Source organism: Salvelinus alpinus, chromosome 17 (assembly GCF_045679555.1).
Source record: "Salvelinus alpinus chromosome 17, SLU_Salpinus.1, whole genome shotgun sequence".
Taxonomy (NCBI): Eukaryota; Metazoa; Chordata; class Actinopteri; order Salmoniformes; family Salmonidae; genus Salvelinus; species Salvelinus alpinus.
Genome location: NC_092102.1, coordinates 18,677,252 through 18,693,868, shown reverse-complemented (window position 1 = coordinate 18,693,868; position 16,617 = coordinate 18,677,252). Strand labels below are relative to the sequence as shown.

Here is a 16,617-nt window from a genome sequence, read left to right as displayed (position 1 = left end):
GTGTATTGAAGGGACTGTGGCCACCGCCTCACACTAGGTCAATGGTTTGACTTTCACTGGTTTTCAGGCTCAATGCTCCAAGACCTCCAAAACAAAACGTACAGGAAAGAAGAAAAGGTGTGTGTTTATGTGGAGTGTGAGTTTTTTAGCGCACCTGTGTGTGTGTGTGTGTGTATGTGGGCTGAGAGCAAGCTCATGTGGTGGTCTGACACGGTAGTGGAGTGAGGGGCTCATGGAAGGGCTTGGCTGGGGGGTAGGTAAGATTTCTCAATCAGACCTCAGCTGTGCAGTGTCCACTGAAGCCTCCCTCCCAGACAGGCTTAACACATTCTATGCTCGCTTCGAGGCAGACAATACTGAGCCATCCAGGAACGCTCCGGATGACCAGGTGTTTTCGCTCTCCGAGGCTGACTTGAGGAAAACTCTCAAAATAATAAATACTCACAAAGCCACCAGCCCAGATGGCTCCTTGTGTGTGCTTAAATTCATCATCGCAATAGAAGAAAAAGGAAGTTATTAAGATAAATAACGTGTTGTGGTGTGCTCATAAGCTCTGATTACGCCGCAGCGTTGGGTAGATAACTATTCCAGTTATAGATAGGGCTTTACAAACCACGCTTGTTTCCACCCACATCAGGAAGTGTTTAAACTGTTAACTTGCAGTGTAACGTTAGTGCCGGTTAGCCATACACAGATTTTTTTATTTATTTTATTTTATGTGTGTTTTACAAAACAGAGTTTTGTTAACTTTAAAGGGCTGTGGCCAGAGAAATGTACGTGACATATGCTAAGTTTACATCTTTGAGCCGGTGCCCAGAAAACAGTGGTTATCTTCATGTACTGTACCATATCTCAGTAAACAAATCAAATCAAATCAAATCAAATTTTATTAGTCACATACACATGGTTAGCAGATGTTAATGCGAGTGTAGCGAAATGCTTGTGCTTCTAGTTCCGACAATGCAGTAATAACCAACAAGTAATCTAACCTAACAATTCCACAACTACTACCTTATACACACACACAAGTGTAAAGGGATAAAGAATATGTACATAAAGATATATGAATGAGTGGTGGTACAGAACGGCATGGCAAGATGCAGTAGATGGTATAGAGTACGGTATATACATATGAGATGAGTACTGTAGGGTATGTAAACATAAAGTGGCATAGTTTAAAGTGGCTAGTGGTACATGTATTACATAAAGATGGCAAGATGCAGTAGATGATATAGAGTACAGTATATACATATGAGATGGGTAATGTAGGGTATGTAAACATTATATTAAGTGGCATTGTTTAAAGTGGCTAGTGGTACATTTTTACATAATTTCCATCAATTCCCATTTTTAAAGTGGCTGGAGTTGAGTCAGTATGTTGGCAGCGGCCGCTAAATGTTAGTGGTGGCTGTTTAACAGTCTGATGGCCTTGAGATAGAAGCTGTTTTTCAGTCTCTCGGTCCCTGCTTTGATGCACCTGTACTGACCTCGCCTTCTGGATGATAGCGGGGTGAACAGGCAGTGGCTTGGGTGGTTGTTGTCCTTGATGATCTTTATGGCCTTCCTGTGACATCGGGTGGTGTAGGTGTCCTGGAGGGCAGGTAGTTTGCCCCCGGTGATGCGTTCTGCAGACCTCACTACCCTCTGGAGAGCCTTACGGTTGTGGGCGGAGCAGTTGCCGTACCAGGCGGTGATACAGCCCGACAGGATGCTCTCGATTGTGCATCTGTAGAAGTTTGTGAGTGCTTTTGGTGACAAGCCGAATTTCTTCAGCCTCCTGAGGTTGAAGAGGCGCTGCTGCGCCTTCTTCACAACGCTGTCTGTGTGGGTGGACCAATTCAGTTTGTCCGTGATGTGTACACCGAGGAACTTAAAACTTTCCACCTTCTCCACTACTGACCCGTCGATGTGGATAGGGGGGTGCTCCCTCTGCTGTTTCCTGAAGTCCACAATCATCTCCTTTGTTTTGTTGACGTTGAGTGTGAGGTTATTTTCCTGACACCACACTCCGAGGGCCCTCACCTCCTCCCTGTAGGCCGTCTCGTCGTTGTTGGTAATCAAGCCTACCACTGTAGTGTCATCCGCAAACTTGATGATTGAGTTGGAGGCGTGCATGGCCACGCAGTCGTGGGTGAACAGGGAGTACAGGAGAGGGCTCAGAACGCACCCTTGTGGGGCCCCAGTGTTGAGGATCAGCGGGGTGGAGATGTTGTTACCTACCCTCACCACCTGGGGGCGGCCCGTCAGGAAGTCCAGGACCCAGTTGCACAGGGCGGGGTCGAGACCCAGGGTCTCGAGCTTGATGACGAGTTTGGAGGGTACTATGGTGTTAAATGCTGAGCTGTAATCGATGAACAGCATTCTCACATGGGTATTCCTCTTGTCCAGATGGGTTAGGGCAGTGTGCAGTGTGGTTGCGATTGCGTCGTCTGTGGACCTATTGGGTCGGTAAGCAAATTGGAGTGGGTCTAGGGTGTCCGGTAGGGTGGAGGTGATATGGTCCTTGACTAGTCTCTCAAAGCACTTCATGATGACGGAAGTGAGTGCTACGGGGCGGTAGTCGTTTAGCTCAGTTACCTTAGCTTTCTTGGGAACAGGAACAATGGTGGCCCTCTTGAAGCATGTGGGAACAGCAGACTGGGATAAGGATTGATTGAATATGTCCGTAAACACACCAGCCAGCTGGTCTGCGCATGCTCTGAGGACGCGGCTGGGAATGCCGTCTGGGCCTGCAGCCTTGCGAGGGTTAACACGTTTAAATGTTTTACTCACCTCGGCTGCAGTGAAGGAGAGCCCGCAGGTTTTGGTAGGGGGCCGTGTCAGTGGCACTGTATTGTCCTCAAAGCGGGCAAAAAAGTTGTTTAGCCTGTCTGGGAGCAAGACATCCTGGTCCGCGACGGGGCTGGTTTTCTTTTTGTAATCCGTGATTGACTGTAGACCCTGCCACATACCTCTTGTGTCTGAGCTGTTGAATTGCGACTCGATTTTGTCTCTGTACTGGGACTTAGCCTGTTTGATTGCCTTGCGGAGAGAATAGCTACACTGTTTGTATTCGGTCATGCTTCCGGTCACCTTGCCCTGGTTAAAAGCAGTGGTTCGCGCTTTCAGTTTCACGCGAATGCTGCCGTCAATCCACGGTTTCTGGTTTGGGAATGTTTTAATCGTTGCTGTGGGTACGACATCGTCAATGCACTTCCTAATGAACTCGCTTTTAATAACGTGTACATGCGGAGACAAGCACAGGGCCTCCGCTGTGTTAGGGTAGAAGAATACGTGTGTCTTTGTCAGTGTAACTAGATAACCCAGCTGAGGGGTATTGACGGTTGTGGACCACGGCCAGTCCTTTGATGGAGCGTTAGCCTGCATTCTGGAGCCTGGGTGACAATGAGTTTGGACTCTAGAATGCCAGCTCACACACTAGCCCATAGGAACAATGCTGAAATTGCTCAACATTTGGACAGATAAATCATATCAAATTATTTTCAAAATGTACTTGCTCGTTATGAATCAGCATTCTAGGGTAGGCTTAAAGCAACATTTGTCAGTTATCTTAAAAATGTCCAATCTGGCCCCAATAGCAAGTGTAGAACCAATAAGCCTATAGCAACCGTAGACTCCAACAATAACAAAACATGATAAAATAGGCCTATAACCCATTAACCTCATATAAACTCACATGGATAAAAGTGTTTCTACAGTTTCACTTGACTTTCCCAACATCCAGGCTTGCCTGCAACAGCTGACCAATCTTATTTTAGAAATGTGATTTTTCCCTGATCGTCGGTGTAGAGTCAGGGGTCCTGACTTTAGAGGGTAGGCTTTATTTGTGCAGGCTGTAGAGGCCAGTACCACACACTTTGACCATTAACTACCTAGGGTTACTGAGCAAACAGGCCAAATCAGTCCACTGTTGGGGTGGTCAGGGGGCTGAGGCGCAGGGTGGCAATCACAGGGGCCATGCTGGGTTAACCTGCCTTCCACACCCGGACGACATTCACACAAACACACCACCCACGTGCTAAAAAAGTCAACCTACAAATTAGCCATCTGAATCTGGGGTGTATAGCTGTGTTAGCATTAGGTGTTGACACGTAGACCTACATCTACAACCGGGCTACCACAGTAAGTAAGTTACCACAGTAAGTAAGTTACCACAGTAAGTAAGTTACCACAGACAATTTCTTTGAGAGTGCCAAGCTACTTTATGAAAAGAAGTAACACTAAATGAAGAAGTGTTTGAGCTCTCCCTTCTGTGCAGTATACAAAGGCCTTGGATCAAGGCTACATACACTATATACACAACAGTATGTGGACACCCTTTCAAATGAGTGGATTTGACTATTTCAGCCACATCCATTGCTGACAGATGTATAAAATCAAGCACGCGTCCATGCAATCTCCATAGACAAACATTGACAGTATAATGGCCTTACTGAAGACCTCTGTGACTTTCAACATGGCGCGTAAAAATTGTCTGTCCTCTGGACTCTGGAGCAGTGGAAACGCGTTCTCTGGAGTGAGGAATCACACTACCTGCCCCAATGCATAGTGCCATCTTTAAAGTTTGGTGGAGGAGGAATAATGGCCTGGGGCTGTTATTCCAGTGAAGGGAAACCTTAACGCTACAGCATACATAGTGTGACATTCTAGATGATTCTGTGCTTCTAACTTTGTGGCAACAGTTTGGGAAATGCCCTTTCCTGTTTCAGCATGACAATGCCCCCAGGCACAAAGCGAGGTCCATACAGAAATGGTTTGTCGAGATCGGTGTGGAAGAACTTGACTGGCCTGCACAGAGCCCCGACCTCAACCCCATCGAACACCTTCGGGATTAATTGGAATGCTGACTGCGAGCCATGCCTAATTGCCCAACATCAGTGCCCGACCTCACTAATGCTCTTGTGGCTGAATGGAAGCAAGTCCCCGCCCCAATGTTCCAACGTCTAGTGGAAAGCCTTCCCAGAAGAGTGGAGGCTGTTATAGCAGCAAAGAGGGGACCAACTCCTTATTAATGCCAATGATTTTGGAATGAGATGTTCGACAAGCAGGTGTCCACATACTTTTGGTCATATAGTGTATCTTAGCAATGGTATCAGGTCTACATGTTGATTCATGTTGGTTTCTCTCACCCAGATGAAATTCACTGTCAAGATTCCATTGATACACCTTATACATCCGATGCCAAAGAGGGTGCTGCACCCACAGACGCCCCAGGTGCTGCACCCGCAGACGCCCCAGGTGCTGCACCCGCAGACACACCGGGGGCTGCACCCACAGACGCCCCAGGTGCTGCACCCGCAGACGCCCCAGGTGCTGCACCCGCAGACGCCCCAGGTGCTGCACCCGCAGACACACCGGGGGCTGCACCCACAGACGCCCCAGGTGCTGCACCCGCAGACACACCGGGGGCTGCACCCACAGACGCAACAGGTAAGATCTTAATAAGATCCCTGACCAAAGTCCACATCAAAGCTTTGAAGTCAGTAGTTAGGCCTATATGCTATATCCAAGGAGAGGACAATGGATTATGATTTTAAGATTGGCTCTCACTACGCCTATTAAAATTCTAGGAACATAATATTGATAGAAGTAGAGACTTTGTATAGCTCTGGATAATGAATATAGGGTAGAGTAATGAGTATAATACCTTTCCATTAACCATTGGTCAATCATCTATAAGTGAATTACATTCCACCCATTCGTAATGCATTTAATGACACTTATAACCTCAGTAGAGCTAGTAGGCCTTGTGCTCAGAGTTCTAACTATCACACTGCTCTGCCGGTTTAGGAGTCACAGCCCTCACAGACGACACTCAAGGTACTGGTAATTATTATTTTATCTGATAGTCCTCTTACTTCTTGTTCTTCATTTCCTTCTCTCTATTTAAAGAAAATAGAACTAGATACTAATTATGTTGATAAAAAAAGATGTTACTAAAACCGAACATAACTCGTCCCCAATAACAGTCTTCCTCCCAAATGAACTTCAATCCACTTGACCATACGTTTGGTCACTTCCCTTTCACAACTGTCGGTTTGTTATTATATTGTGAGGATTATTATTGTGAGGATTCCGGAGGGTGGTCAAGGGGACTGGGTATTCGGAGCTGCATGATTTCAATAAAATTGTTTTTAAAAAACAGGTACTGATGCCACTATCGAACCCCAAGCCCCTGTAGACGACAAGGCCACTACCGTCGCTAACTCCACAGCTGACAACACTGCTGGGACCAGTACTCCAGTACCAGACCAGGACACTGCCTTCACCTCCATGGTGCCAGAGCATGAACCCTTAGCCACAGGTGACACCTCTGGCACCACAGCTGGACCTGGTGTTGACACACAAGGCACTGAAGCTACTGATGACCCGGGTGCACCTGTTGTGCTACTGGGGCATCAGGCCCCTGTTTATGTTCTTGTGAGTAATACTCAACTACATCATGGTGGGGAATGCCTTCAATGCATTTAGATGCTGTATCATATTAACATGCTAAAAGAAGGCTCAAGACAGTACATTTCTTTCAAATTCCCTGTATCATAAGTCAATGTAAAGGGGCTGCTGCCTATATACATAGACTTAAAATCACTGGCCACTTTAATAAATGGAACACTAGTCTCTTTAATAATGTTTACGTATCTTGCATTACTCATCTCATATGTATATACTGTATTCTATACTATTCTACTGTATCTTAGTCTATGCCACTCTGACATTGCTCAGATATACCATATATTTATATATTCTTAATTTCATTCCATTGTGTGTATTGGGTATATGTTGTGTAATGCGTTAGATATTACTGCACTGTCGGAGCTAGAAGCACAAGCACTTCGCTACAACCGCAATAACATCTGCTAATCACAAGTATGTGACCAATAACATCTGCTAAACACATGTATGTGACCAATAACATCTGCTAAACACATGCATGTGACCAATAACATCTGCTAATCACATGTATGTGACCAATAACATCTGCTAAACACATGTATGTGACCAATAACATCTGCTAAACACATGTATGTGACCAATAACATCTGCTAATCACATGTATGTGACCAATAACATCTGCTAATCACATGTATGTGACCAATAACATCTGCTAATCACATGCATGTGACCAATAACATTTGATTTGAGGGAATGTAGCAGATGATTAGTGAATGGAGAGATACGTTTACAAAACTGATGTCAATTACTGAGTGAAAGCTTTATGCCGTCTCTGTCTCTGCAGCCCATTGTTGAGTGTGTGGACAAGGAGGCAGTGAAGGACAAGGACACAGTCAAGGTGGAGCTTTCTTCAGAAACTAGCTGTGTGAGTATCGACATGTTTTACTGTTATTATGAAATACATCCTTATGGACTTTTCCCATGCCCTATTAGCCTCTGTGGTGTACCACCCGACCCAGGTCTTATCTGTTACAATACAGGATAGTCTAAGCCATTAACAAGGGTATCTCTTGTACAGTTACCCTCCCCCATCCTCTACCAGTGTATACTGTGCTGTACTCTTTTCCCAACCACAACACTAACAGAGATATCAGCCTGTACCAACCAGCTACCTGTGAGACTGACATACAGACAGAGATAGACAGACAGGAGGAAAAAGTTGGGGCCCCTTACCCCTCAACCCTGGTGCCACATTCCTTTATACCCTGGCCCTTATCTGGCTCCCAGCACCTTGGCCCGGGAGGAAGTCTCTGTTTCATTCCACTTAGCCACGGGAAGATTAATACATCTCAAACTGCTCGTTGGAAATATGGGGCCTGATAAAGGCAGATGTTTTCTCAGATATTCTTTAGCCGTTCTAAATCATCCGTCCATCTGTCGTCATAGGAGATAAATGAGGAGGAGGACTGATGTCTCCTTCCTGGACGCCTCTGTGGGTTGTAGGGGTCTAAGGTCAGTGGAAGAATAGTAGGGGTGTAGCATGAGTCGCTGGCAACTGACTAGGTATTCCCCTTTCCCTTTCCATAAAACGAGATCCACTCCAAAGAAGAGGAACATCTTTCAATGAGAAAAGTAATGTAATGTGGTCTCAAACAAATGTGCCCTGTAAATTCCCATGAGAAGCAGTCCCTTTATCGGAAGAACCAGTCAACACTCCCTATAAATAGCAGCACCTAATAATAACACAATTATTATAAAGAACAGACACAGTCTCACCCAAATGTCAATAAAAAACAGCCCTCTCGCAGACCTAGAAATAGAAATGCAGACATGGAGTCGTGGTTTAAGAGTGAGGCGCGACGGAGAAGGGTGACATCTTACGAGTTCCAACCCGACTTTGCTATTTAGTGACTTTTTCGTGTTTATCTATACTTTTTTGTACAGAAAGTTCATACTATTATTACATACATGTATGTCAAAGCACTTCTGGACACCTCGATTTCGACTTCAAATCCGACTTCAACTTCTACTAAGCTGTTCCCTTGTTCATGTACGGCCTTAGCCCAAATGACAGATGATTGGCTAAAGAGTATGGATGACAGGAAGTTAGTGGGTGCAGTGTTGTAAGACGTTAGTGTTTCTTTCGATGTAATTGATCATGTACTATTGACAGGTAAACTCAAGTGTTATGGATTCACATCCACTTCTCTATCCTGGATGGAAAGCTATCTATCCAGAAGAACACAGATTTCTATTAATGGGAGTTTCTCATACAGTATACATCTAAGCTGTGGGATTCCGCAAGACAGCTGTCTAGGCCCCCTCTGCTACATTTTTACGAATTATTTACCATTTGTAATTTAAAAAGCAAGTGTGGTAATGTATGCTGATGACTACTATGTATAGACAAGAAAATGCATTTACTTTGTCAGGTGATTCAATCTTTGGTCCTGTCACACAGAGTAGTGTCCATTAATATGGTAATCTGCAGTAAAAAATATATACAGTACCAGTCAATAGTTTGGACACACCTAGTCATTCAAGGGTTTTTCTTCTTGAAATAACACATATGGAATCATATTTAAATACTATTATATAATCTATATAATATTATACCTTATCAAATACCTTATTATCTATCCTGATGCCTAGTCACTTCATGTACATATCTACCTCAAATCCCTGCACATTGATCTGGCACTGGTACTCGCTGTTTAAAGCTTTATTCTTGTGTATTTTATTACCCTTGTGTTACTATTTTTATTATACCTTTTTTACTCCGCCTTGTTGGGGAGGGTTCGTAAGCAGGCATTTCACAGTAAAGTCTACACCCGTTGTATTCGGCGCATGTGACAAATATAATTTTATTTGAGAGGCCCACTGTGATGAACAGAGATCCGGAACCCTGCTTTAAAGAGTCACTGGTGAGTGAGTGAGTCTCTTCCATTACGCAAAGGCATATGGCGTGGTGAACGCACGGACATAACAGCCTACTGTAATGAACACGATGGAAGACAGAGAGCTGGTTTCAAGCGCAGGGCGCAGCAGGTGTTTCTTGTAAAGGACCACAGGAGGAGGCAGGTAGCTGGGCAGAAGGTCATATACAGGGGGTCCAAAAAGGCAACAGTACAGGCAGGGAAAAGGCTAGTAACGTCGTCCAGGAGATCAGGCAATTGATCGATAACAGGAAATCCGATGGGCTAAAGTACAGGCAAAAGGCATCGTTAGTGAGGCAGGCAAAAACTATCATACATGGGAGTAAATTACAGGAAAACCAGCGCTCCGAATAGAAGTGTGTCACAAAACAAACAATACCTCACAATGATGGGGTGCAAAGAACTGAACTAAATAGTGTGTGATAATGACATACAGGTGTGTGAACAGGTGATCAGAATTCAGGCGATTGGGATCTGGAGAGTGAGCTGCGTTCAGGGGATCTATGTGTTTGAGAGTGTGAGCTGGAAAGTGGGTTGGAAGTGAGCTGCGTTCAGATCTACCAGACGTTACACCTACAGTAACCTTTAACACTCTGCAAGTCTACTGTGAAGCATCTGAGAGGTATCAACACTACAGAGAGGGAGAGAATGCCGAGAGAGAGCATAGTGTACATTTGTGGGAAAGCAGCAGACGGCTGCTGCTTCAAATGCTGGCGTCATTGTGTGTTTGGTGATGTTCAGATGAGGATTGACATGCCCTGCTTAGGACACCACCAACACAGTCTGAGCAGCCAAGTTCCTTATAGTCACTGTACAACAGGGCATGCCAAAAGACTGTAGGGACCCCCGTCTGTCTGTGAGAACAAACAGATTAGAAATCAGTGTTGTGGTTTTAACACATTATAAATAATTGTATGTTTTATAGTTCAAATAGTGAGCAAAACAATATGATCTTTAATCTGAAATGTTTTCCCCATAGCCAGTGACCAAGAGAATCATGGAGGATTCAGCCTGGTGCACAGGAGACTGCAACCTTAAACTGTTCCAGGAGGAGAACTCTAACACACTGGTTTTGACACGCGCTAATGGTAGATTTACCTGTATTGTCTTATGTACTATAATGTGTTCGATTTATTTATTTTATTTTTTTTGGGGGGGGGGGGGGGGGCTTTGAATATTTGAATGATAAGAGTATTTGATTATTGGAATTTGAAAGGTGCCTTTTTCACAACTGCCATTTGTCTCTCCCCTAACAGGTGGAGTCAAAGAATTGTCAGAGAGCCTGAACAGCCATGACATCAAGGGCCAGGTATGATCCCTGTTAGCACTAGAGATGGAGTGTTCAATACTGTATTTATTCATGTTATACTATCTTTTATACACGACTCTGAATGTACTGTGACACGAGTGCCATGACGGCTTTAGTTAGTTGATTCATAGCAACCGCGATAGCAATTTGTTTATAGGAGAGACACAGAGAGTATAAAGAACCAAACGGGGAAGGGAAACACAAGGCCCCACTTCCAAATCACTTTGATTTAATATAAAACCCGGGAGTGAACAGTCCCGTCACCAGGGTGAGGAATCTCCCCCAGCTTCCCAGAGTCCCCTTCACCCCAATGACGTCTCTACCAACTGACACAGCCCTGTGATCACAACACTGGCGAGAGTCCCTCCTCCCCCCTCTCTCTGTGATGTTGTCTTGTCCTGTGTATCCCTGTCTAGGTTACAAACTCTACCTTGGTCCCCTCCTAGATACAGTTATTGAGCCCATTCACTTTAATCACTTGAACAGCCATATTGAAATGTGCCTGAACTAATCATGTCAACTTCTTGTCACTCATTGTCATGCCAATGAGTGAGGCTAAGGTTAAGACTGTTATTGCTATCATTATTGTCATGCCATGTTTCCAATTGGCTCATTCATCCCACCTTCTCTCCCCTGTAACTATTCCCCAGGTCGTTGCTGTGAATGAGAATGTGTTCAGTCAACTTACCTGGTAAAATAAGGGTTAAAAAAAATACAATCAGCAATGGAGTTCAATTGGCAAGAGATCTGGTGGGATCTAGGTTAGCACATTGGCTAGCTAGCAAGCAATCCTAGATTCATGAGCAGAGTAGCTAGCTGCATGTCTTTTATTTTTGGAAAAATGTATTTGCTGCATTGCCGCTGACTAGCAAGGTCACCAATTCATTGCCGCTGGCTAGCAAGGTCACCGATTCATTGCCGCTGGCTATCAAGGTCACCAATTTGAAAACTGTCCATGTCTTCATAATGTACACCTTACTGAATTCACAATTAGTTTAGCTTTACATCTACACTGCTGATGACAAGATTGTGTACGAAGCTAACGTCCCTGCAAGCAAGCAAAAAAATCTACCGTCTATCTCGTAAATGTCTCCTTCTTTGACTGCTTTCAGCATCCGTCTTCATCTGCCAATCTTTTTTAGTTAGCTAGCTAACTTGTTGGTGGCACATTTTGCAAGTTTCTGGTCCATCTACCCACCACTCTTTGAAAGGCAACTTTCCCTGCGAAATCCAATATGGCTGCCAACTGATAAAAGCCTTTTCACTTCTTTAGATGTTCTGTGTTTTATGTATGTTTGAAAGTCTAACGGAAAAATAAGTTAAATATAACAGATTTGCAGTAGGGTCACTATGATTATATAACTCAGTATTAACCAGTCATCTCTGTCTCTCTATTTATTTATTTATCGTTTGTTCGTTCTCTTTCTCGTTTGTTCATTCTCTCTTTCTCATTTGTTCGTTCTCTCGATTTCTTTTTATCTCTGTAGCTGGGTGTGGTGGAGGCAGCTCCTCAGTGGGGTAAACACTCTTCCACCGTGCTGGTGTCTCTGCTCATCACTGGCCTGCTGCTGGCTGCTGCCCTCATCGGAGGCTACTGTCTGAAGAAACACTGCAGACACAACGCCAAGGGCATGAGGCTGGTCAGTCATCGTTGTTAGGCTATTTACTTACAGTCAAATCAAATCAAATTTGTCACGTGCGCCGACTACAACAGGTGTAGACCTTACAGTGAAATGCTTACTTACAGGCTCTAACCAATAGTGCAAAAAAGGTGTTAGGTGAACAATAGGTAAGTAAAGAAATAAAATAACAGTAAAAAGACAGGCTATATACAGTAGCGATGCTACATACAGACACCGGTTAGTCAGGCTGATTGAGGTAGTACAGTATGTACACGTAGGGCTATTCACCTGCTTACTGTTGTGGTTGACCGTTGTTTCAATGCATCTAGATTCTAGTTGCAATATGTAGGCTACCCTAGATCTCATTCGTGTATGACCTTAGGGTGGTACCCATTAGTTGTACTGTATTGTATTGCAGCACTGATTAACCTTGAGCATAGGCCAGATGTGCCCTATCCCCTTAGCTGCAGCTCCACCGGGTTAAGTTGTCAATGATTTGATGTAGATGGTACACTGTACAGCTAATGGTGTAATGGAGTTTTTAGCATTGTGTGATTTCAAACAATGTTTTCACTGACCTGTGTTCCATTAATTCAACATGCAAAGCTCGGTGCTTTCAATAAAATTGTACATTCCACAAAAATATAATACACACATTTTTGCAGGCAGGTTTTTCTGTTTCATGATATTTCTAACACTGATACAAATCAAAATGGGAAAATAATCAAAACACTTTATTTTAGAGGAATTGTTGCCAGCCTTGGATTTTGGAAAGTTCTGGCAAACTGTCAGAGGAATTAAAAAAAAATAAAAAAAAAAAAAATGATCTAGGCAAGTCAGTTAAGAACAAATTCTTATTTACAATGACGGCCTACACCGGCCAAACCTGGACGACGCTGGGCCAATTGTGCGCTGCTCTTTGTGACTCCCAATCACAGCCGGTTGTGATACAGCCTGGATTCGAACCAGGGTGTCTGTAGTGACTCCTCTAGCACTGAGATGCAGTGTCTTAGACAGATGCAGTGTCTTAGACCGATGCACCACTCGGGAGAACTTACAGCAACACTGTGAGTTCCAGCAGCACACGCCCTATATAATGAGATCTATACAGCTGTGTATGTGCGTGCAATGGTTTCATCTCCTTGCCAAAGAGCTACAGCTGTTTTTTTTTAAGACCACTGAGGTCACATGATAAAGACCCTCACCTGGTATGTGCCTTAGAGAGAAACCCAGAGAGTAGAGCCATATTGCGGACGTCAATGCTTTACTTCAGTCACTACTGGAGCTCAAACCCAACTGCAGCTCAACTCCTCTAAGGTTTTTTGATACTTAGAATCTAATTATCACTGGAATAGATTGTAACATTCAAAATTGGTGGTGTGTACTGTATACAGTAGCATATTGTTAAATATATCCATCCATGTTTGTTTGTAATAGTCCAGCAGCATGTTATGTTGATCGTGTTTGTGTTTGCCCAGGCTGAGGATGCGTACCCAGTGGATGAGGAGAACCAGGGGAACACCCTGGTGTCTGTGGCTCCTCTCAACCCCCTGGAGACCCGGGAGAAGCCTGCTAACGGTGATTCCCAAGAGGCCGCCAAGACCCAGCCCCCTCCCACCAACGGCCACTCCACCACCAACTTGGCAGACACAGAGCTGTGAAGACCCCCCTAGAACCCTTGGAGAAGAATGAAACTTACCCCCCATCCCTCCAACACCAACCCTTCCCCTCAGAACACGGCAGAACTCCAGCGACCCCATCCTACAGTGGACATCAAGGACGAAAACTGCCCCTCATAACCCCAATAACCCCCACATAAACACTCCTTCAGACTCTCCATGTCCCCCACTTCGGCTACATACAACTCCATGGTAAAGACAGATAAGATTGATGATGATAAGGCTTGATACTAATGTGAATGATGATGATAATAATGATGCCGAGGGCTGTATCCCTGTCCCTTGGATGCTTTCGTCATTCAGGCCTGGAGGTTGGGCCGAGGCAGGACTGGGTGGGGAGGGAGGGTTTTACGTTGTTAATCCCCACTGGCTCCAGGACGGCAGCTGGGGTCCCATCAACCACGTCATCTGCCCTGCCTGCACGTCATCAGGTTTAAAGCTTCCTTCCAAAAATCCGTTAACCATAAATAGAAGCAAAGCTTCAAGTTCAATTCAAATGTGTCCTTAGACTTTAGTTGATCGCAAAAACAACTAACATCCTTAAATCTGTTTACAAAGTTCTGAGTGGAATAAAGGAGCGCTCTGAGCTTGTTTGTTCATCTTTGTGCATGCTTGTGTGTTTGTGCTTGTTTTTTGTGTATGGGTGTGTATTTGAGCTAGCAATTTTGTGTGTGCGCAAGACTGTCTGCGTGCGTGTTTTTGCATGTGTGCGCCAGCTATACATTTTTTTTTCTTTCTCAATTTTGTAAAACGAGTAGACAAGGTGATGGCTTAGGGAGTTAGGTCCCCTAGTAGTGGCGAGAAGATGGGTCCTCTTTTGGTGCTTAATCTCACTGCCAATCTGTAGGAGATGAAGCAGGAAATAATTCTCCCCTTCATTACTGCAAGCTGAACCCTGATCAGCCAATGATCTGACAGGAGGTAGAAAAAGAAGATCCACACAGTGTCACCATGGCAACTGCTGAAAACCATACCAGACTGATTTGTATAATGTCTGGGGCACAGTGTAGTGTATATAAAGAGGTCAGGTGTGCCAATCCTTTAAAATAAGTCAGTATTATGATATTTTCAAGACCTTTTGTAATGGTATAGAATTAGACACTTAATACATACAGTATTATATTGAACAATGTTATATAATATGCTTCTGTTTTATCATGTTTTTGTGACTCTTGTGTACTCACACTTGCTTTGTTCTAAACCACAGAAATCATTTTCACCAGCTTGCCATGCAGACATAATGTATAGGAAGGAGTGATCACACACAGAAAGTACTTGCAGCTTCTTTTTGTTTAATTTTAATTTTATGTCATATGAATTCTGAGGTAAGGTATTGTTTGGGTCTCTTTTAGTGTGTTTGAAACATGTCTTTAGCCTAGTGGTTAGAGTGTTGGGCCAGTAACCGAAAGGTTGCTAGATCGAATCCCCGAGCTGACAAGGTAAAAATATGTCGTTCTGCCCCTGAACAAGGCAGTTAAGCCACTGTTCCTAGGCCGTCATTGTAAATAAGAAATTTGTTCTTAACTGACTTGCCTAGTTAAATAAAATAAAAAATATACATGTTGCTCAATGCTTGGCAATACATTTTAGCAGAACTGCATTTAGAACAGCCCAATCTATTGTTTAAAAGTACACTCGGCATGCATAGCAGGGTGATTTCTTGTTTATAGACCTCTACAAGTAGTCTACCCTTAAAATCAGGAACTAAGGGGAATATTACAATTTCCATCATGCATAACATTACATCACTGTTTTTGTTTTATCTAACTGGAGGAATTTGCCATTTAAAAAAAACATTTGAGCACATAAGTGTTACCTTACTTTCATTTCTACTTTTCAGAAATGTTCTATATTTTTAACATCCCAAAATTACTGTTTTAATTCTACTAGCATCCTAAAGTTCAAGATAGGAATCAAGTTTGGAAAATAAAATAATTTTTATAAATGGACATTTTCATCTAATTCCCAGGGTAAAGAAAAGTTGTAGGCCTCTTAACCATAACTACATGTATCCACTGGATACCCTCAGTTGACTTCACTCGGTCTGTCGTCTGCTGTGTTGGAGGGAATGTTGTCGTCTGCTGTGTTGGAGGGACTGTTGTCGTCTGCTGTGTTGGAGGGACTGTTGTCGTCTGCTGTGTTGGAGGGACTGTTGTCGTCTGCTGTGTTGGAGGGAATGTTGTCGTCTGCTGTGTTGGAGGGAATGTTGTCGTCTGCTGTGTTGGAGGGAATGTTGTCGTCTGCTGTGTTGGAGGGAATGTTGTCGTCTGCTGTGTTGGAGGGACTGTTGTCGTCTGCTGTGTTGGAGGGACTGTTGTCGTCTGCTGTGTTGGAGGGACTGTTGTCGTCTGCTGTGTTGGAGGGAATGTTGTCGTCTGCTGTGTTGGAGGGAATGTTGTCGTCTGCTGTGTTGGAGGGAATGTTGTCGTCTGCTGTGTTGGAGGGAATGTTGTCGTCTGCTGTGTTGGAGGGAATGTTGTCGTCTGCTGTGTTGGAGGGAATGTTGTCGTCTGCTGTGTTGGAGGGAATGTTGTCGTCTGCTGTGTTGGAGGGAATGTTGTCGTCTGCTGTGTTGGAGGGAATGTTGTCGTCTGCTGTGTTGGAGGGAATGTACAGTCGTGGCCAAAAGTTTTGAATGCCTTTTCCAGCATGATGGAGCACCTTGCCATAAGGCAAAA

General features: G+C 44.1%; 1 protein-coding gene across 4 annotated transcripts in view; it reads left to right on the top strand.

The window, feature by feature from the left end:
- LOC139542376 (hematopoietic progenitor cell antigen CD34-like) overlaps nucleotides 1–15,504 on the top strand; it is a 33,847-nt gene extending 18,343 nt beyond the window's left edge. Inside the window, exons 2-9 of one of the 4 annotated variants that reach the window (XM_071347740.1) lie at nucleotides 5,134–5,430; nucleotides 5,791–5,820; nucleotides 6,146–6,420; nucleotides 7,238–7,318; nucleotides 10,309–10,417; nucleotides 10,586–10,638; nucleotides 12,126–12,278; nucleotides 13,739–15,504. In XM_071347740.1, the coding sequence (XP_071203841.1) occupies nucleotides 5,134–5,430; nucleotides 5,791–5,820; nucleotides 6,146–6,420; nucleotides 7,238–7,318; nucleotides 10,309–10,417; nucleotides 10,586–10,638; nucleotides 12,126–12,278; nucleotides 13,739–13,921 (1,181 nt within the window). In that variant the 3' untranslated portion in view covers nucleotides 13,922–15,504. Of the gene's footprint in view, nucleotides 1–5,133; nucleotides 5,431–5,790; nucleotides 5,827–6,145; nucleotides 6,421–7,237; nucleotides 7,319–10,308; nucleotides 10,418–10,585; nucleotides 10,639–12,125; nucleotides 12,279–13,738 lie in introns of all 4 variants that reach the window. The other 3 variants (XM_071347739.1, XM_071347742.1, XM_071347741.1) reach the window with 3 other exon arrangements.
- The last annotated feature ends 1,113 nt before the right edge of the window (nucleotides 15,505–16,617 follow it).